This window comes from Lindgomyces ingoldianus (genome assembly GCF_010093535.1).
Source record: "Lindgomyces ingoldianus strain ATCC 200398 unplaced genomic scaffold BDR25scaffold_17, whole genome shotgun sequence".
Lineage (NCBI taxonomy): Eukaryota > Fungi > Ascomycota > Dothideomycetes > Pleosporales > Lindgomycetaceae > Lindgomyces > Lindgomyces ingoldianus.
The window spans coordinates 743,615-763,742 of record NW_022985178.1 but is presented as its reverse complement, the minus strand read 5'-3'; the positions used below and the strand labels follow the sequence as shown (position 1 = coordinate 763,742).

Here is a 20,128-nt window from a genome sequence, read left to right as displayed (position 1 = left end):
TATCCGGTAGCGTCCCTCAGTAAAAGGTAGCGTAGAAGAATGAAGGCCGAGAGATTCCTAAAACAGATATCCCTTCTCAAATGATGACTTATGTCTGGGGGAAGGATACGATTGAGAGATACTTCATTGACAAAAAACCCATTATGGGTCAACCTAGAGCCCATGCACGCACGTTACTGTCGGCCCCTGTGGTGGCTGGCTCACCTCCATGGTGACGTGGTAGTCAAACCTGGCATGTAATGATGAATAGATTCAACGGACACACAAGCAAAGCAAGGAAACAAATCCAAGAACATCCAAGACGAGAAAGCTCTACGCCGATGCGGACCTCGACTCCGCCAATCTCAGAGCAGTGTTTATCGCTACGCTTGGATATCCGCCAACAACGGCCAAGACACATACGGCCCAAGGTAAGATAGTATGGGACATACCGATTTCGGACTGATGGTGAATTGAAATGCAGAGCACAGCGTCGGGATTGCCTCAGTGTCCCACGGTATCCCGATCTCTCTCGTCTCTTTACCCACAGTGATAACGAGTGACCCGTGAGCTGGCATTTGTTTTGTTGTCGATGATGTCACAGGCTCCCCAAGCAGACCCACCGTCTAGCAAACACAGCCTTCGCAGGTGTACCGTGGGTGGCAGCGGGCGAGAGCATCGTGGGGACCGAACTCCACGGCGGAAACCCCATGTAGACAATCGGGGTAATAGATAAGACCCTCAACACAGCTTGTCAGCTCAGACTGTTTCACCGGTGTAATCTGCTTGTTGAAGAAGCATGAAAGCTCTCTATTGATGCAAGCGCAAGGCGTTATAAGGGTAGAATAGCGGAGCGGGGCGTCCACCCGGAACCTCTTGGCGTGTACCGGCGGGAGTCAGGAGAATATCAAGACTGATTGGACGATGGACTGGTTCCCTATCAGAAGGGTTCCACCTGCCAAGCCCTCCAGTGCATTCCCGCCTTAGCCTGCCCATCCATGCATTCATATTTCAGCTTATGCTCCTCGGTTCCGCTGAGGAACGCATCCAGACTGCGGACCGTACAACCGTTGAGACTGATGGCGGTGTCGGTGAGACCTCTGGGCACTATTCGCAAACAATTGAAGGAGGGCTGAACCAAGAGGAGAATGAATGGTGCAATTCTCAGTAGAACACACAGGCAGTACTCTTCCAAGACGGATAGAACCCATTGGCTCAGTTTGAAAGAGGTTAGAGAAGCAACAAAGATCCAAGAAGACATGCACTAAAGGAAGTGGAACCTTCTCAGGGTTCTGTGCACCTGTAATCATTAGGTTGAGTGTCCCAAATGTACCCACTCCGCCAAGCCAGCGCACTGTTGAAACAATTGATCGCATCTCCACAACAACCAAACCACCCTTACTAGAACTGCTGAAGAGATGAGATGTATGCACCCACGGCAATTATCTCTTAGCACGGCCCCCAACAACTTATATGTGGTTTACGTTGTGCTACTGCTAAAGGGTGCGAATCTAGGACGAGAGATCTGCGTCTTGGCGTGATCTTTGGTCAATATCTTCCATGTCACCATGTGTTCCTAGTTGTTCGACACAGGTAAAGCAGGCAGGCAGATCCAGGGGGTTCGCGAGCGGTTTTTGTATCCCGTATGTGTCGCCGTGAATTAGCCCCAGGTAAGGAGCTGCATTTCGGGGAGAGGCAAGAAAGAAGTCCGAGCGTTCATAGTGAGGTTAAGGTTGCAGCGCTGACGACATTGACGGCTAACTAACAGCGATGATAATACGCAAGTAGAAGTAGGCAGACTCAAAGAAAACTGACGTCGTTTGAGCACAGCAGAAGCGTGGGATGCAGCGTGGAACGTAGCCTGACCTGGAGAGCGGGAGAATGTGGAAGAGGAGGATACAGGGTGGGACGATCGCTGCATCCGGCTTTGGTGTTGAGGCTTGCCCAGCATTCGGCCGAGGAAATGACCAGTCTCAGCAAGCGCCGTCCGAATCCGGCGCTCGCGATCTTGTGCAGTCACATCACACCCGAAATCTTCCCAAGGCAGCGTCGGTCTCTTGACGTTGTCTTAGGGTATACAGTAAGTATCTAAGCTTGCCAAGAATGAAGCCACTGAAGACGGTCACTCTGCCACTGAGTCGGTCAGGGAGTGCTCTTCGCTTTGTTCCCTACCTGGAAGACGCTGTAGATACAGAACAGGACTCATCCACCTATTTTGTGGGGTAATACTACCTATGAAGTTCGACTCTTGGGCGTTTGAAGAGCTTTTCTCTTGGTTCCTCACTGAAAACTAAGAGGTCCTGATATCATTGACCTTGTACACCCACCACGCCTTTCCCCCGACCGTAAAGTCTGTTCTTGACTTGTAGCTGTGTAATATCCGATCTACAGAACGCACATATCCATGAATATGAGAGATGGTTATGGATAATCTGGCGCCATGGATGGTCAGCTAACTCTGAAAGTGAGATGGTCTTAGGAGGCAGCTTTAGAGGCATGCCCATACAGCAGGTAGGCAGTGAAAGTAGGTTAGGAGTAACAACAAGTTTAGGGTCCTAAGTGTAAACCAAGCCTGGAAGGAAGCAGGATATGGGTGAGTCCTCCGAAGGGGTGCTTCGTGTGAAGTGAAGGAGAGTCCTGCCTTACCTCTGCCTAGCAAGAGCAAAAGCAACGTAGCCCTCCCTACATCGTCCCTTACTCACCACAGCAAATCTAAAAAGGGCAGAAACTGTTTTTGTGAAGTTATGCATGCATGTCATAGGATTAGCTACCAAAAAAGCCGGTCGTCAGACTACTCAATCGACGCCTCGCTTAACCCATGACCTCTGTTACCATACACAGCGCTGGATGGACCCCGACACACCGACAGACCGACAGACAGAGAAATGGGAAAGCGTTACAGGGATCTGATCTAAAACCGCAGAATCTCAGGCGACGAGACGAAAGGGAAAAACGCCGCCGACCGGAAAATCGCTGGACGCATGGAAACGCAAAGAAACCCGCCATGCTGACGATCGCTAGCAGAGCAGGCAAAGGCAAAGTAGAACAGGCCCTCCGTCTGAGTAAATAAGGACCCAGTGACTTGTTTCCTATCCTTCTCAACACTGCACTAAGCGTAAACTGTAGAGATGCCCAGGGCCGGCCTTTCTACACCCCTCTAATCGCCACCGTCCTCTCACTATTAAGCTTATCCGCATTCCTCTCATGACTCTCCTTCTTACAATCTTCTAAACCCTCACATTTGTGATCCTCCAGCAACCTATGCTTCCCACAAAAATGCCCGTCACAGAACCCGCAATCCCCGACGATGCGCTGCGCGGCGTCCCTGCAGTCCTTGAAGCTACATCGGATTTTCTTCGGCGGCATTCCGCCGCGCAGGGGGACGGTAAGATGTAGGGTTGCGTCGTGTGGGATGTTGTAGGCAGCGAGGGTGAGATGAGAGGATGAGAGATGTTTTCCGGCGTGCACGAGACGGAGGTCCCTAGATGGGATGTTGGTGCGGAGAGTGAGGAGGGCGAGGAGTGTGGATAGTGTGGTGTTAGAGGGAAGTGTGAGGGGGATTGCTACGAGTGGGGTGTTAGTGTTGAGATGGATGGGTGGATGCGCGAGGTGCGTTCCGAGCATCGGAATGAGATAGGGAAGGGAGGACTTACTGTTTCCGGAGACATTTTTGACGAATATTTGCATAGTTTCCTCGGCGTCGGTGCTGGAGGTGGAGCTCATGCTCGAGATGCTGGAGGTGCGGTGCATGTTGTGGGTTGGTGTGCGAGTTGTGATTGTAGATGTAGTTTGTTGGGATGTGAGCTGGTGAGGCTGCAGAGACGACGGAGATGCGCGGCAATGCAGATAAGGCAGACAGATCGGCCCTCGTCCCAGGCGAGAGCGCAGAATCTTATATACCGTAGCGGGTGTGAATAAGAATTTTCGTCAGGTGAAAGTTGTTGTCAGTTCCACGGTTGCTCAGGGCGTCGGCAGACAGGTGCAGTGAATGGCAGGTGAATGATGAATGGAATGGTGACGCAGCCCGGCGAGGACGAAAGCTTCTTTTAAAGAGAGGCAGACCGAGCCCGGACCCGCTTCATACCATGCGCACGACTCGCCGGCGACAAAGCGTTCGCAGCGGCAATGTCTGTACCGCCGCGCAGAAACCCTGCCAGAAACAAGGCGCGCTCGACCTCCAGCCGTGTGTATAGTTTCCACCGCCTTCCACCAGCGGCAACCCAGGAACATGGCGCACGCTGACATGCTCACCTCACCCTCCCATCCTCATCCCTTCTTCACAACCTCTTCCTCAACACTCTGACGAAGAGAGACATCTCCAGACACAAAGTCGCAGCTTCTCCTGTCGCATGTGCCCTCGCCTTACCTGCAGAAACAAATGCGACTGCGCAGGTGACACGTATCGGTGCTGAATCTCCAATCTAGATCGGCCTAATGCAAGACAGGCCGCTTCGGGTCACACGTGGATAAGTCAAGGTAGCGGGCGAGAGATCCTTGCCTGGTTCCTGCCAAATCGAGACTTGTGATGCATGTGATTGGTGAGTGGGATTCGGGGTGAGGCTGAAGTGTTGCTGCATAAAGCCTCATCCGAGAAAGAATGGATGTTCCTAGATGGAGAGGACAACGCCATCGGCTTGTACCGCGTGTTTCCTGGGCGCGGAAAGGTCCTGTAATTTTCGGAATGCTACTGGTGGAGCTGGGGATAAAGGGATAAGGGGATAGGGGGATGGGGGGATAGGGGGAGAGTATTGGAATGGTTTGTATCCCGGAGTGGCTGCTGGAAACTTTCCACGGTAGGACGGAGGACTATTTACACATTGGCATATCCGGATTTGGTAAGCTTCTCATACCGATTTAACGACTTTATTGCTTCAGTGTTGTGCAAGCGTTGTCATCAATCAGTACTTCGCTGCAATGTCCCCCTTCCTCACTGTTCTCTCAAGCAAGACAGGGTTTCGCATATCCGGCCAATGTAGCACAAAGGTCTTAATTCTATCCGCGCTATCCTACATATAACTCTCCCAAGACATATCATGTCTACAGCATGCTCTTTGGGAAATCCTTCATCGCCTGTCTAACCCCTAAATCTGCCAAAATCTCCTCAGTACCTCCCAAAATCGCATCAAACTTATACGTGCGATGGAATTGTTCGATCACCCTTCCCATTCCAGTTTGAGTAATACCTCGACCACCGAAAATATTGACCGCCTCATCGGCAATCTCATGCGCCGAACGTGTGCAGAACGATTTCAGAAGACCGATTGGTCCGCCTAGGTGTTTGGATTGCTGGGCATACGACATTTGACTCATTTGGTAGGCGATTTGTTCGAGCCAGGCTTGGTTCGCTTCCACGTGAGATATCATTTTTGCGAGTCTACACCACAGTAAGTCAGGTAGGCACTCTCTCATCGGCAAATCCAAGAGGAAACCTACTTCGCGCGAATAACAGGTTGCTCAACGAGTTTCTTCCCAAACACAATCCGCTGATTGCTCCATTTCAAACACTCCTCAACTACAGTTCTAGACTGTCGTATCACAGCACAACACATCATAAATCGCTCGTGGTTGAAGTTGCTCATAATGACGATGAAGCCTTTGTCCTCTTGCCCGAGGAGATTCTCCACTGGCACCTTCACATCGTTAAATTCAACAAAGGCTGTTCCGGCAGTTGTTGAGTATGAGGTTTTAATGAGGGATGTCTCGACGCCTTCTTGTCGCGGGATGAGGAGCACGGAGAAGCCTTTTGGTGTGCGGCAACCCGTGACAAAGTAATCGCACCACATGCCGTTCGTGATCCATTTTTTGGTGCCACGGACAATATAATGCTTTCCATCGGCAGTTTTTGTAGCAGTGGTACGGAGGCCAGCTACATCGCTTCCTAAGTTTAACTATCAGTACACATATTTTCTCAACCATCAAGAATCAAGTTAAGGGGATGCGGAGGAACAGGAAACATACCAGCAAAAGCCTCTGTAATAGCCAAACACATCTTCTTCCTTCCCCGCAACACCTCTTCCTTGACTTTCTCCTTCAACTCGTCATTTCCCATCCACTGCATCACTGCCGTCAAACTAATCATCATGCCCGCCATATTTCCATCTTGAAAACCCCTCGCATTCGCCCTCACAAATTCCTGCGCCTGCACCAGATCATGCAAATAATCAAACTCCTCGCCCGGCAAAAACCCCATCAATTTCTTCCCATGCAAATGCTCTCCCGGCCCTAGCCGCATCGCAAGAAGATCGTTTTCCGCCATCCGGTTAATCAGTTCTTGAGAAATATACGACCCATCCCTTTCCTTCTCCTGCGCTTCAGGGGTTACATATGTATCTACAAACTCCCGCACCTTCTGCCGTAGCTCTCTATGGCTTTCTTTGAAATATGGGCTTTTGAACTGCGGTCTCAACCAGAGGGGTTCCGCATATGGGACTGGACTCAAATCCCCGGGCTTCGGGACGATGACCTCCGCTTTCTCGCCTTCGACAGTGCCAATGCATAAGGAAGTGTACTTCTGGAGTACTTCCTGTCGGTGGAGGTTATAGAATGCGACGGTGGCGTCTGTGCCAGCGATTTGTTCTAGGACGACCGAGCCGCCGGGGTGTGCGTCCACGAAGTCGGAGAGGTCGTAGACTTTGTGGTCGATTATGCACCACAGGTCGTCGGACTTGTTGTGGGTAGCGACAGCTTCGCGAGATAGGGACGCGTGAGGCATGGTGGGGGAGCTCCTAGCGCGAGGCTTTCGGAGGTTCAAGTGGTGAGGCGGGGGGAGGAGCTCGAGATTCTTTGGAGGGGAGGAATACGCAAGGAGTCAGGAGATAGGTGACAGGAGGCAGGAGCTATAGACACTTCATGATTACTTTCAAAAGGATTTGGCCTCGGCCGGATTGGCGAGACGCTGCTTCGTGCACTCTCCGCATGATCGGATCGGATGTGGAATCTGGGAGCTGAGGACGCTCACATGCCGAGGTTCGTTAGGTACATTGTGTTGATTGGCTGGTCCATCTAACAATGCATATCCAAAATCGGACAGCTTCAGACGTGTTCGAACCCCGGATATCTTTCGGAGATCGTTCGAAAGAGGCTTCCGTTAGCATGGGCGTGTTGTGATGTGTGAGTACGGGGAACAAAGGAGGGATCTTCAGTTGCCAAGCTCCACGGTTATCTCACGCATGAGCTAGGTTGAAGGCTGAAGGCGAGGGATTTCTTATAAGTAATTGTACATAGACCCCACTAGAAGGAGTACACTGTAAGCTACCTATTAATATTGAGCCGGTAGACCACATCTCGCGGACCCCTCAGATTACCTAGGTTGCCTTACGAAGGCATCCTCGCCCAAACGCCTGCGCTCAGATATCCTTATACCTATCCTTTGAACCGCCTTGACAATGCCACCGACAGAAAAAAATAATTTTCAAATAACACGAAAACTGGGCACCCTTGGGTTTCAGTATTCCTCTTCCAACATAACTGTCATTCCCGTGATGGGCGTTGGTGACCCCTTTTTCTCTTTCTCAAACCTCTTCTCCCTTTCCTGGTTCTGCATCATCGTAATCCTCTGCACTTCAGTCAATTGATCCAACTGCTTCCTCAGAGCCCTCGGCGCGTCCTCGCCGTACAAAGTCTCGAAATCTCTCTTCGTGGCAGCTGCGAGCTGGTTCTCCAGAGCCCTCATAGCCTTAATACCAAGCTCAGCGACATCCCTCTTAAATTTTTCTTCCGCTTCAAAACGTGCCTTCTTCGCCGTCTCTTCCCGCTCCGCAGCGTCCGCCTCTTGCGCTTTTCGCTTTGCAGCAATCAGAGCATCGCGCTTCGCTTTCGCGGCAAGATACCCGGCAGAATGGCCCAGCGCTGAACCTTCTTTCTTAACAATATGTGAAGTATTGAGGGGTGGAGCAGTGAAGAAGAGAACTCGACCTTGATCGTCGCGCTGGAACTGCTCGCGAATCTCAGGGGGAATGGACGCATTTGCATGGTCGTTCAGAGTGTACACCTCAACTGGCTGTGGTGCCTTGTAACCTACTGGCGCCTGATGAACAACGGGTTGTTGATACGACGGCGCAGGCCGCGGGGTGGCATATTGAGGCATGGCTGCGGGTGCTTGCGGTGTAGAAAACGTCAGATGCGGGGTGATGGCCTGATAGCCAGATGGCTGCGAAGCTGGCATGTGAGAAGCATGAGGTGCCGGAGACGCTGAATGTGTATGGAATTGTCGAGGATGAGTTGGGGTGTACGCGGACTGCAAGTGGTGGGGTTGTGGTGTCGGAGCAGGCATTGGAGACGCAGCAGGAGCTTGGGCAAGGGGATAATTCCTCTGTGACTCACCACCATATCCGTTCGTAGGCTGAGGAGGCAGGGGAGGAGTCGGCATGGCCGGGGCTGGTGGAGGAGGTGGTGGAGGGGATGGTGTTGGTTCCGGGGGAGGGGATTCCTGTTCCTCGTCAGATAATCTTTACCGCAACTTTGAACTTACGTGCACAGGGACGTAGAGATTGAAATTTCAAGTGAACCCTTACCTTTGGATCTCGAGGGCGACGGTGAACAGCGCCGATTTTTGGCGGGGCGTTCTCAGCACCCCACTCGGGTTTTGGAAGATCATCCGTCTCTTTCTGGTCGTCGCGAAGAAGATATGCGATCGGACTGGGCACTTTCTTGAGCTTGCGAGGGGCATCAAACAGGTCCATCACATAATCCTTGTCGCGAACCTCGTCGGGTAAACAACTCGCCCACGTTTTGATCTTGTTCAACTTATGTTTCTCCTCGTTGTACCGTGCCTCGCACACGTAGATTTCCTTGTCAGCAGGAAAGTCTCGAGGACGACCTTTGTTGTACCTCGTGAAGAACATGACGAAACAGCGGTCTACCACCTCGTCGATGCGGTGATCACGATACTGGCCAGTCTTCATGACCTCGTTCTCCAGGAAGTGCCTATCAAATCGGTGCACTGTTTGCTCAGGGCGGTAGTACCAGCAGGCATTCACCCATTTCCCACCCTCCGAGTCTTGCCAGGTTCGGTAAATTTGTGCAACAATCGGTTTCGTCAGGTCATTCGCATTCTGGATATGGACCCAGTCTCCAACCTTCCAGAGCTCGCCGTTGTGGAGGATTCCGTTTGGCATAGGGATTCGTCCCTCCTCCATCACATACTCAGTATCCGGTTTCTCCTTCTCCTGCTTGGCAGTAATGCGCGCTTCCTTTTGCAAGAATACGGCATCCTTGTAGACCTGGCTGTCGTCCTCGTTATAAGTCTTGGCATTCTCGAACATCAGCTCCACGTCCTGCATGAAGTGGTCCACGGAGCTGTATTTCTTCCGCTTGAGCTTTTTTTTGAGGATGTCCATTGCCATGGGGTTTTTGATTTCGGCGTGGTACTCGGGCATGACAGCTTTATCTGGGACACGTTCGAAGGCGCTGACCATGAGCTTGTTGAGCTGGTTCCTTGGCTTTCTGATGCCCTTCATGATAGCCTTGATTCTAGCCTCCATCGGAGTATCGACTCGCGGGGGGCGGCCTCGCTTCTTCCTCGACTCTGGGTCATTGTCTTTAGCAAGATCGTCCTTGGATTTGCCTCCTCCCTCACGCTTTGTGATGGCTGCGGTTGAACGCGGGCCGCGTCTCTTGCGCCGCTTACCCTCGTCTTCTTCGTCCTCATCCTCGTCCTCATCATCCTCGTCTTCGTCTTCTTCTTCCTCCTCTTCCTCCTCCTCTGGTAGGAGTGGATCCTGCTCGGGGATCTCTCCAAGGTAGGGCAGGGCAGCGACTTCCTCGGATATTATCTTCTCATCGACTAGCTTCTTCAGTTCCAGCTCCAGCACTCTTTTCACTTCTAAAGCATCGACATAGGCCTGCGAATCTTGCCTATTATACACCTGGGCGTTATGGGGGACGAGAGCAAAGTCGCGCACGAATTCAGCGAAGTCGCGGTAGTCCTGCTGAGACAATTTTGTCCTGATCATGCTCAACGCCATCGGCTCCTTTATGACTTCATAGTAGTCGGGGAGGGCGCGCTTGTTCACTTTGCGATGGAAGAGCTTCGTGGGGTCGTAGCCGCTGGCATTCCATCAGCACCCACCAAATCCAGCATGCGCATCCATCGCGCAACACAGACTTACTCTTCGATCCTGTGCGCATACACAGCGTTCAGCACATTTTGCATGGCCTTCCATTGTTCGTCGGTCACGGTCGAGGATGCGCTACCAGCCGCTGGAGGGTCTGCGGCTTCGGTGGTGGGAACGGGCGTGGAGCTCGGCACGCGGCCCGACGCCATCGTGAACGCGATTCTCGAGGCGCGCAGCCAGGTTATTTCAAGGGGGGCGGGAGAGAGGGCTTTGCGAGGACAGGCAGATGAAAATGCGCGTCCTTTTGAACCGTGGAATGGACACAGCACGCCTGGGGGGCGCCCTGAGCTGTCGAGCCAATCGGCATGACGTTTCTCCTGCCTCCGAGATCGCCGCTAACGGTGCAAGGGCGGCTTGCTGACGTAACGGCAGATTTCCGGCCTCGGCTTCAGGATGGAAGGAGTGTCCTTGCTCAGCAAGACATTCGCCCAGGCTCAAACTCACTCGCTGTTTGCCACGGATTGCCTGTCCTACTATCCCTTCGATTCAAGACACGTGGCTAGCTTCTTTCGTCTCAATATCACCCCCTCTCCATCCCCATCCCCCCCCCCCGCCCCACCTCTTCCTCCACTTAATCTTTCACTCCACCGCCTGCCCTCGTCGTTCCGATCGCTAAACTTTCCCTTCTATCCATCCTTCCTAGTTGCCAGGACGCCCCTCCTGCTGCGTTCTACGCTCGCATAAGATGCCTATTCGACTACGACTACGAGCCCCTGGTGGAGTAACCCACACTGTCTCGCTTCCCGACGATGCAGCCGTTTCCGATCTTCTCACCTCCATCTCAGAATCCACCTCGCTGCCCCTCTTCGATTTAAAATGGGGTTATCCGCCGCAGCCGCTCGATCCTTCCCTCTACGGCATGTCTACCCTCCTCAGCGACACCGACCTCAAGCTCAACGGCGCGCAGCTCATTGTCATCGCCCAAGAAACCGGAGAGGAGGCCCTTGCCCCTCACTCCGAGCAATCGTCCAGCCAAAGCCAATCTGCCCCCCTCTCACTCAAGAGGAAGCAGAAGCCAGAGCTAAAGGATACCCCTGAGATACCCCTCCCTTCACATGGCGGCACCGTCGTCCTCCGCGTCATGCCCGACGACAACTCCTGCATGTTCCGAGCGCTCGGCAGCGCGGTCCTATCGTCGTCTCTCGATTCTATGACAGAACTACGCTCAATGGTCGCTCAGGCTATTCAATCGGATACAGAAATGTATAATGAGGCGGTGCTGCAGAGAACGCCGGACGAGTACTGCAAGTGGATACAGTATTCGGACTCGTGGGGAGGCGGCATCGAGCTATCCATCCTCTCCCAGGAGTTCGATATAGAGATCTGCAGTATCAACGTCCAAGATTTGCGCGTGGACAGGTTCAGTGAGGGTAAGAGCAGGCGCTGCATCCTCGTCTACTCCGGCATTCACTACGACACGATCGCTTTTGTCCCGGACGACGCTGCGAATACCGACTCGGACAACGACGTCAAGATATTCGACTCCAGTGATGATGTTTTGCTCGAAGCTGCAAGGCAGCTTTGCGGAGAGCTGAAGAAGAAACACTACTACACCGATACTCAGCGCTTCGACATCAAGTGCAACAAATGCAGTTGGAAAGGCAAGGGCGAGATGGCAGCGGTTGAGCACGCAACAGCTACAGGACACAGTGATTTTGGGGAGGCGCATTGAGGACCAGGAACGATTTGGCACTCACTCAAGCTGAGTGTAACACGTGATTCTTAGATAAGCTTTGGTTTCGTCGGAATATACCACTGGAGAGATGCATCACTATGCTTGGAATCTGGAGTCTGACGTGTATACCCTCGAGGCATCTTGGACCACATCGTTATAAGCTAAAGGAACAATCCATGAGGCATTCTGAAGGTGTAAACAATGGATTCCTGCTGTCAGTAAGTTCCCTTCTATTTGCATTTTCAATTATCGCCATCTCTGTCTTTGCACAACTTGAAACCTAGCTTTTCAATGTCTCCTACTCAGCTGTGTGCCTTGTGTGGCGTTCACAGCCACTTCGCGTGGAGTTGCAGTGGGCCAACACACACTCATGAATAACCGCGCTCCTTCAGCTGTGTCAGGTGCGATCAGTCAATCTTGGCCTGCGAAAGATAAACCCCCCCCGGCCTGATTTGCCTGAGCCTTCCCTTCTCTCGGTCTTCTATCCATAATCATGGAACCTCTTTCAGCGCTGGGCGTTGCTGCAAATGTATTGCAGTTCGTGGATTTCGCAGGTAAACTCCTCTCGCTCACGGTCCGGATTCACCGGGCACGTAACAAAAGCAATAGCAAGGCTGAATCAAATATTCTGGAAAACATCACTCGCGACCTCACCAAACACAATGAAACACTCAAGATATCAACAAATGACCTCGGAGATTCATATCAGTCTCAGTTGTCACTCGAAGATAGAGAAATTGTGCGAATCTGCACAGATTGCGAACAGGTCGCTGCCAAGTTCTTGCATACGTTAGCCAAGCTGAAAAATGGGAAAGCTACCGCATGGGCAAGTTTCGTGGATGCTCTCAAAACAATTTGGACAGAATCCGAAGTCGAAACCTTGCGCCAGACGCTGGATAGTTATCGGCAGCAGATCCAACTATATCTCCTGACCTCCATACGGTACAGCATCTCTCGTCGAAAGCGTATAACCAACAGCGCTGATCCATTAATAGAGTCGAAATTCGAACGTTCCAGCAGGAACAGCTTATTCAGCATGCGCAGGTCCTTACCGAAGTCAGAAATACCCGAGCCAGCGTAGCAAACTTGTTCACCAAAGTAGCAGGAGACGCAACCTATACACAGAAAGCGACCTTGGAACGAAACGTGGTCCAGGCCATGCGCGATGACTATGAGCGGAAGACCTATTCTAAAGTATCTCCGGCAGTCGAGATGCAAACCCTGCTGGCAGATGACGACGCGCAAAGATTCTACCGCGGTCTTCTTGGGTGGCTTCGCTTCAAGGAGCTTGAAACTCGACATGAGAAAATACCTCATGCATATCAGCAGACATATGAATGGATATTCAGAACACCATCCCAAGGTCAATGGTCTGACTTTCGTAAGTGGTTGGGAGAGGATGGAGAGGCTCTGTATTGGATCACAGGGAAGCCAGCGGCCGGAAAATCGACTCTAATGAAGTTCATCTATACGAACCCAATCACCACCACATATCTTCGTCGTTGGGCCAAAGGGAAAACCCTTATTATCTGCGCTTTCTACTTCTGGATTTCGGGTACGCAGATGCAGATGTCACAAGAGGGAATGGTCCGTACTCTCATTTATGAGGCACTTCATCAAGAACCCAAACTCTGGGCCACCCTCTTTCCCCATAAGATGGAAGAGTTCGTTGCCTTTGGAGACCCATGGCAGGAGCCAATAACTTGGGAGGAGATGATGCGTGCCCTCAGGCGTCTTGTAGAAGGCGCTGGAAAAGACTACAAGGTCTTCTTCTTCATTGATGGGCTGGATGAGTTCGACGGGGATTCTAAGAATCTTATTGACATGGTAACGGGATTTCTCTCTCCGTCCGTAAAGACTTGCGTTTCTAGCCGCCCATGGAACGTTTTCGAGGACAGCTTTCAGCAACGGCCAAGTTTACGCCTAGAAGAGCTCACCCATGCAGACATTAAGCACTTTGTCAATTCACAATTCCTTCAAAATAGGGGTTTCGCACAACGGAGAATGCTGGACTCGAACTACGCAACCAAGTTGATCGAGAACATCACGCTAAAGGCCTCCGGTGTTTTTCTATGGGTCTCCCTAGTTACTGATTCCCTCCTCGAAGGATTTTCGGATGGGGAACGCGTTGAAGAGCTTCAAGCCCGTCTAGATGCTCTACCCAGTGATCTTGAAAATTTATTCTGGAAGTTGCTCACTCGTTTGGGAAGCCTCGAACGAGCTTCCCAGCTACTCCAGATTATTCGATCATCACTCACACCAGTCACTCTCTTAACGCTCTACTATGCGGATGAAGCAGATCCTGCTATTGCTTCAAAAATTAAGGCTGGTCCCCTTCCAACTTCTCAATCCAACGGTCGGGCAGTGATTATTCGTCGCCGACTTAACGCCTATTGTAGAGGCCTCATTGAGTCCAAAACCAGCCCAGGCCAACCTCTCCACGAGTCGATAGTCGGTTACCTCCACCGGACAGTACAAGATTATCTTCATCGTGAAGATATCTGGGCTAGCCTTCTTACAGCAACAACCAGCTCCTTCAATCCACATGCTCGTCTTTGTAATGCGCATATCATCGTCCACCTCAAACATGGCGGGCATACCCTCTATTTCGAGGAACCGAGTAACCCGTGGTTCTGGGAAGTTGTCACGTATGGTATTAGGTATGCTTCGCTAGCTGACCCAGACTGCGTGAATGGACTGCAAACGAAACTCTTGAATGAGATTGATGCCGCAGCCTCTTATGTTACAAGTATCCAGGACCAGAACGGCCGGACATTTCTTGATAGGTTCCACAGGAATACCTCGCATTGGACTGGTGCAAAAGAAGGGTTCGAATTAAACAAATCGCTCCTAGACCTTATGGTCACATGCAAATGCACTGAATATGTTCGTTCTATGGTCTCCTCATCTACCAACAAGCCAAGCCCAGCAATGCTGTCAAATGCACTAGCCGTGGCTCTGGTACAATCCACAATTGGCCTAAATCTCAACGCTGTGAATATTCCTGCCACTGGTTTGCGGCCCGATCCCGCCCTTGTCATTCTACTGCTACAGCATGGCGCGAATCCTAATACTGGAATTAAGAATGGCCTATCCCACGTCAAGTACATCAATGTCGCACATGCTGGTGGCACTTTCTCGCCCTGGGAAATATTTCTTCAGGCCTGGGGAGATGACGTTGAGGGATGGAAGCACGTGAAGAAGGTTGGGAAAGCTTTTCTAGACCACGGCGCGAATCCGTCTCTAATACCTAGAAAGTTCCCTACAGAGATCCACTGGAAGGCACGAAGGAAGAGGATGGAGGCACTGCTGCTACGCATTCCAATACTTGCTGAGACGATCAAGTGGTCTCGAAGGGGAAATAGGGATGGGAGCATTCACGTTACAGCCAGCTATCAGCACAGCGGGCACCTGAACCGCAAAAGGCATCGCAGTTATTCAAGAGCTGAGCTTTTCGAGGTACGATTGGGAATCACCAACGCCTAATACTATTTCGAGTAGTTGATTTGGATTCGAGAGGACTCTAAGTCGCAATACCAAACCCTACTTCGAAGGGTACCCCAAGACTGAAAGGACGGATAAGGTCCCAACGTTTTATCAGAGAATTAGGCAAGACGAGCCATAACGAGAAGGATTTTGAAGACCGGTGGCATTGCCCTGGCTTCATTGAATCTGGACACAATTGCCAGAGACACATGAGCTCAGTGGCAGCCCACACCACTCACCCGTTATCCTAAAATCCTAGATTTGGTACGGGTCGCTACTCCAGAACGAGTACTCCGATCTATCTTAGTTCCTCGTTCCTCCAGTCTCTAGTGGAAGGAAAGGGCTAGGAAGATCTACCGATTCACCATAAGCTGAAAGGCATATTTCTCTCTTGTATACTTCACCATGTATCTACCATTCGGTGCTACAGATATCATATATCCTTTCTCAAAACTCTAGTCATTCCGAACCCCTGGGCAAGAAATGCCTTAGACCAGCAGTCGAGAGGAGGAACAATGGACTACCGGAAGTCGCGATTTTCTTACACTCTGGACCAATTCTACCCTGTCTCCGCAGTCTCCACCTAGCCATGAGGCCCCCCTCTTACGAACCCTTCCCTCCCCTCCACATTGAAGCTATCTCTGCTTAACATCAATTTATTCACTTAGTCATTTTGGGCTATTTGCCTACCCCTCACATCTTGTTCAAAGCACACTCGTGATCGCTGTTGCATGGCACAGCAAATGAAAGATATTAAGACAGGCAAAAGAGACAACAGGACAGATGCATAGCTAGCGATGACCCGGTAAACTTAGCAGTAATGCAAAAGGAATAAGTGCCTGTGCAATTTTGGATAAAAGAAAAGCCTGTGACCATAAAAACATAGCAACAAGCGGCAGAATGATCATCCAATGTTCAGTTACACAAGTATATATGCGGTGTCAAGCTATCGTCAGAAGGAACTAGCAACCACGACAACAACGCCAAAGGAATAAGATTAATTGTGATATTAGTAGGGGAAGGGGAGCTAATGGCTCTAAAAGGGTGACAGCAAGAGGCACAAAGACATTAGATGTTCAAGCATACTAGCAGGTAAGATGTTAGGGCATCGCTAGTAGGAATCCAACGCAAGAAGGTTTAAGAGAAGAAAAAAAAAAGAAGGGGGAAGAAGAAATAGAACCGCAATTTCAACTGTAGGAGAGAAGGCTGTGGCAGTGAAATAATAGCAACATTAGGCAGGGAAAATATTAAATGTTCAGACACACTAGTAAGATGAAAGGCGTCAGGGTATTATCAGGAACCACCAACAGTGTAATAGGCAGGAATTGGAGATGTTCACAGAGCACAGAAGGAAGCTGGAATTGGGTGAAGTGCTAGAGGCCACATCATTCATGCATTGAAATTAGCTACATTGAGGTACTATTAGGCCTGCATCTGACCAAATACCATTCACTGAAACTATGAAAAGAGAAAAGTAGCAAGAGCTAGTCAAGCCATCATAGCAATTACCATAGCAACTGCACCAAGAGCGATATCATGGTGAAGAATAGGGACACCATTGGTCGGAATTGGCGGTAAAGAACTGGCCTTCAGAGTACTAGTAGCGGTGACAGCCGAAGTACTCAGGCCAGTGCTGCTCGGGACGACATAAGCGGAAGATGTTGACGCAGATGTGCCGGTGGAGAGCATTGACGGGTCGGTAGACGGGATGGTGCTGAAGCCGATGGTAGACACGAGAGTGGAAACTCCTGGGACGGAAGAGGCCGAAGGGAAAGCGGAAGTAGTGGCAGTGTCGCAGCTGGATGGATAGACAGTGACCGTGGTAGTGACCGTTTCCACAGTACAAGACTCTGTTGGGCAAAGTTAGAGATCTTGGTTACACGCAATGGTAAGGTGGAACGAGGTTACTAGTGACGCTACGTTTGACTTCATCATGTTTGACATCTTCTACACTTCCATCGTGGGCGATCTTGCCACCATGTCCAACGCGTTCAAGGCGAGCCATATAGTCGGCAAAACCGACATGGGCCATGGCGACGCCGTTGGGGCCAACGAGCTCCTTCACAGTATGATCATGAAAGCCTAGGCCATGTTAGCAGACGAAGATGTGAGGAGTTAAGGGTGAGGAACGAACCATAGACCTTCGGAGCGGCGAAAGCGAACACGGCGATGGCCGGCACGACAGAAGTGAACTTCATGGTCGACGAATGAGGATGTTGGTAAAGACTATTGTCCGAGTTAACAGAGTACTGAAATATACTGCAGTAGCAAATGCTAGGCTGGCGATTTCAGTTGCGCAGTTGTGTTACAGAGACGGAGAAGATGTGAGGGCGGTGTGCTTATATGGAGGGAGCGGGCCTAGCGGTTGCCCAGATCCCCGGGGGTGATCTGCCTGCAAAAATTTCGTTATCTGGGAGATAAGCGAGGCAGCAGCATTTCCAGCAGCTTCCAGAGGCTCCGGTGAAAGAGCTCTGGGAAGACGTAGCAACGGCAGGAGGTTGGATGTGCAACCGGGGTGAAAACAAGCAGTGGAGGAGATCTCAGGAGGGAGGCAAACGGCTGGGCGGGGAGACTCTAAATTGAAGTGCTTACCCTCAAGAATTGTTCCAATTAACATTGCTAGACAGCTACATTCCCTCAGTATGCTGGGAATCTGCCTCCTGGGCCTAGGGAACTCCCACCCGGGGAGCGCATGGCGGGCACCGCAATGGTGTTTAGCAACCTTAAAAGGTATCAAGTTCTGCCCTTGGATCGATTGTTCGAACTAGAGCAAGAACCGAAATGGCACGCTCTTGTAAAGTGGACATGAACATGCCAGCACGGCTTCGAACAGTGTTGTGGTTCCGAGACAGCGCCTTGATACTGAGTTGAGGTCACATGATGCACGATTTACACCTTCCGTGGCTCGAAACTACGCCTTCTCGGCAGGAGCGTGCTTGATGGGCTTTCCAATTGCGTCATCAATGGCTTTTACTCTGTTTTGTTGTGATGCAGTTGCGAGGGCGCGCCTTCTCTCGCTGTCGTGGTGACGCTATAGGCTTGGCAATGCCTGCCCGATTAAATCGCTGCCCCCCCTCGATCAAAAACTCTTTCTCTTCCACCCCAATCCTAACGTTCGCTCTCTACACTCGCTTGCCCGCTCGCAATCGGCTTCTTGCTCATTGCTGTCTATTCACCCACACTCTTTTACACTCTTGTTCTGCGACTAGCTCTGTTCCATCATGAAGTGCTTCAACCTCGCAGCTCTTGTTGTCGGCCCTGCTTCTGCAGTCCCAGCCCTTGCCTTTCCGGGTGGTGAGTCAAATCTCTTCTTCTGATTGCAACAGAGGGAGAAGGGCGTCAAGGGTGTCGACGAGTTGGCTTTAAGGCTGCTCGCTCTGTCCTTGCTCGTCACTGAAAGCTTCCCGCTTCTGACCGCGAGTGAGCGAATATTGGAGAGTTGTGGAGAGAGAGAGAGACGGGGGAAAATGACTACAGTTGGCTTTATGCCAGCTCTGGCGACCAACCCCACCATGTCATGACTTCTCTCACCTCTCGCCTGTCAATTCCCGCTCATCCTGCCTGTCATATAGAGCATTCGACTAACACCATGTCTAGTTGTCGGCATTGAGAATGGCATCCACGTCGTCAGGGACATGACAACCTCGACTGTTTACACGACCTCTGTGTACACTGTCACCCAGTGTGGCCCTGACGTGACCAATTGTCCTGGAAATGGAACTGCAGTTGTCACTTCGGTCGTTGCTGTTACTACCACGGTCTGCCCAGTCAGTGAAATCACCATCACTCACACCGGTCCGATCTCCATGCCGGCTTCATCCGCGGAGATTGGCACGCCAACTTCTGTGTTTCTCAGCTCTACGTCAAGTTCCAGCCTGGCAGCGCCAACTTCTACCGCTAGCTTCGTCATTTCGGCACCGTCTAGCAGCACCGAGGCAAGTCCGACGAGCTCCGGTTACCCCATCATAACTCCCACCGTCTCCCACTCTACCTCTGAAATTGGGACCTTACCAAGCTCCTCCACTGGTCCGGCCGGCTCCATTTCGAGCTCGGTTTCCAGCTCTGAGGTTGCAACTCCTACGAGCAGTGGCGCTATCTCTTCCTCATCCACACTCGCTGGGCCGGTTCCGACTCCATCAGTCTCAGCCACGTCAATCTCTTCTGAGAGCTCTATTGGCACGCCATCCAGCAGCGCGTATTCTTCCCTTTCTTCCTCTTCCCAACCCACTGCGACAAATTCGGTCCCGATTGCTCCTACCACAGGTTCGCCGAGCGTTGGCCCCTCATCAGCGACAGATTCCGTTCCGACATCTCTCCCGGTTTCTTCGTCAATCGGATACAGCACAAACACTGGGCTTCTCCCCACCTCGTTCCCGGTGTCTTCGCCAAGCGGATACGGCACAAACACTGGACTTCTCCCCACCTCGTTCTCAGTTTCTTTATCGAGCGGACACAGCACTCCAGTTGGCCCTCCCTCTGCGGCTTCAACCAATACCGATGCCGTGCCCACCTCTTTCGAAGTAACGTCGTCATCTTCCAGCCCGAGCTCGTCCGCACCGATGTACACTGAGAAATCTTCAACTCCATCAACTTCTGTTGAAGGTACTTCAGCTGTGTCTTCTTCCTCGCACTCGCATCCCGGAGGCATGTCAACTCCCAAGTCACCAACTTCAATGCCGTCTACCCCCTCGGGAACATCTACAGGCTCAGTGTTGTCAGTCCCAGGTCTGCCAAGCTCCTCTACCGCAGGTATTCCGAGTAGCCTAGCATCCAGTGCTCCAGCTTCCAGTGCTCCAGCTTCCAGTGCTCCAGCTTCCAGTGCTCCAGCTTCCAGTGCTCCAGCCTCCAGTGCTCCAGCTTCCAGTGCTCCAGC

The 20,128-nt window shown here is 51.5% G+C and overlaps 7 protein-coding genes across 7 annotated transcripts in view; 3 read left to right on the top strand and 4 right to left on the bottom strand.

Moving 5' to 3' along the window:
• Positions 1-2,710: 2,710 nt before the first annotated feature.
• Positions 2,711-4,110, bottom strand: BDR25DRAFT_303941 (AN1-type zinc finger protein). The gene is made up of 2 exons (XM_033690108.1): positions 3,633-4,110; positions 2,711-3,542 (listed from the first exon to the last, which is right to left on the bottom strand). Exons 1-2 carry the CDS (start codon positions 3,727-3,729, stop codon positions 3,127-3,129), a joined length of 513 nt encoding a protein of 170 aa, XP_033547313.1. The 5' UTR covers positions 3,730-4,110; the 3' UTR covers positions 2,711-3,126.
• Positions 4,111-4,964: 854 nt separating this feature from the next.
• On the bottom strand, positions 4,965-6,874 carry BDR25DRAFT_303940 (acyl-CoA dehydrogenase family protein). Its single transcript, XM_033690107.1, has 3 exons — positions 5,938-6,874; positions 5,413-5,857; positions 4,965-5,353 (listed from the first exon to the last, which is right to left on the bottom strand). Exons 1-3 carry the CDS (start codon positions 6,689-6,691, stop codon positions 5,017-5,019), a joined length of 1,536 nt encoding a protein of 511 aa, XP_033547312.1. The 5' UTR covers positions 6,692-6,874; the 3' UTR covers positions 4,965-5,016.
• Positions 6,875-7,256: 382 nt separating this feature from the next.
• BDR25DRAFT_287437 (Bromodomain-containing protein) lies at positions 7,257-10,331 on the bottom strand. The gene is made up of 3 exons (XM_033688325.1): positions 10,089-10,331; positions 8,493-10,026; positions 7,257-8,407 (listed from the first exon to the last, which is right to left on the bottom strand). The coding sequence occupies exons 1-3, from the start codon at positions 10,241-10,243 to the stop codon at positions 7,424-7,426; spliced, it is 2,673 nt and encodes an 890-aa protein (XP_033547311.1). The 5' UTR covers positions 10,244-10,331; the 3' UTR covers positions 7,257-7,423.
• Positions 10,332-10,527: 196 nt separating this feature from the next.
• BDR25DRAFT_35086 (OTU-domain-containing protein) lies at positions 10,528-12,031 on the top strand. Its single transcript, XM_033694773.1, has one exon. The coding sequence runs from the start codon at positions 10,780-10,782 to the stop codon at positions 11,764-11,766; it is 987 nt and encodes a 328-aa protein (XP_033547310.1). The 5' UTR covers positions 10,528-10,779; the 3' UTR covers positions 11,767-12,031.
• Positions 12,015-15,274, top strand: BDR25DRAFT_35094 (uncharacterized protein). The gene is made up of 2 exons (XM_033694782.1): positions 12,015-12,711; positions 12,765-15,274. Exons 1-2 carry the CDS (start codon positions 12,263-12,265, stop codon positions 15,253-15,255), a joined length of 2,940 nt encoding a protein of 979 aa, XP_033547309.1. The 5' UTR covers positions 12,015-12,262; the 3' UTR covers positions 15,256-15,274.
• A 1,469-nt stretch (positions 15,275-16,743) lies between these two features.
• Positions 16,744-17,453, bottom strand: BDR25DRAFT_314660 (uncharacterized protein; the record flags this gene model as incomplete). Its single annotated transcript, XM_033691467.1, has 3 exons — positions 16,744-17,105; positions 17,164-17,337; positions 17,390-17,453. 3 exons carry the CDS (start codon positions 17,451-17,453, stop codon positions 16,744-16,746), a joined length of 600 nt encoding a protein of 199 aa, XP_033547308.1.
• A 915-nt stretch (positions 17,454-18,368) lies between these two features.
• Positions 18,369-20,128, top strand: part of BDR25DRAFT_393941 (uncharacterized protein) — a 2,756-nt gene continuing 996 nt past the window's right edge. The window contains exons 1-2 of the mRNA XM_033698283.1: positions 18,369-18,549; positions 18,853-20,128. Coding sequence (XP_033547307.1) covers positions 18,477-18,549; positions 18,853-20,128 — 1,349 coding nt within the window. The 5' untranslated portion in view covers positions 18,369-18,476. The remainder of the gene's footprint in view (positions 18,550-18,852) is intronic.

Bases quoted from the DNA above. Each gene is read 5' to 3' on its own strand.
- BDR25DRAFT_303941 (XM_033690108.1), bottom strand. From the start codon at position 3,729: ATGCACCGCACCTCCAGCATCTCGAGCATGAGCTCCACCTCCAGCACC. The intron at 3,543-3,632 runs GTAAGTCCTCCC...CCCCACTCGTAG, and splicing joins CAAAAATGTCTCCGGAAACA to CAATCCCCCTCACACTTCCC.
- BDR25DRAFT_303940 (XM_033690107.1), bottom strand. From the start codon at position 6,691: ATGCCTCACGCGTCCCTATCTCGCGAAGCTGTCGCTACCCACAACAAG. The intron at 5,858-5,937 runs GTATGTTTCCTG...AGTTAAACTTAG, and splicing joins TATTACAGAGGCTTTTGCTG to GAAGCGATGTAGCTGGCCTC. The intron at 5,354-5,412 runs GTAGGTTTCCTC...ACTGTGGTGTAG, and splicing joins CAACCTGTTATTCGCGCGAA to ACTCGCAAAAATGATATCTC.
- BDR25DRAFT_287437 (XM_033688325.1), bottom strand. From the start codon at position 10,243: ATGGCGTCGGGCCGCGTGCCGAGCTCCACGCCCGTTCCCACCACCGAA. The intron at 10,027-10,088 runs GTAAGTCTGTGT...ATGGAATGCCAG, and splicing joins TATGCGCACAGGATCGAAGA to CGGCTACGACCCCACGAAGC. The intron at 8,408-8,492 runs GTAAGGGTTCAC...GACGAGGAACAG, and splicing joins GTCGCCCTCGAGATCCAAAG to GAATCCCCTCCCCCGGAACC.
- BDR25DRAFT_35086 (XM_033694773.1), top strand. From the start codon at position 10,780: ATGCCTATTCGACTACGACTACGAGCCCCTGGTGGAGTAACCCACACT.
- BDR25DRAFT_35094 (XM_033694782.1), top strand. From the start codon at position 12,263: ATGGAACCTCTTTCAGCGCTGGGCGTTGCTGCAAATGTATTGCAGTTC. The intron at 12,712-12,764 runs GTACAGCATCTC...ATCCATTAATAG, and splicing joins TATCTCCTGACCTCCATACG to AGTCGAAATTCGAACGTTCC.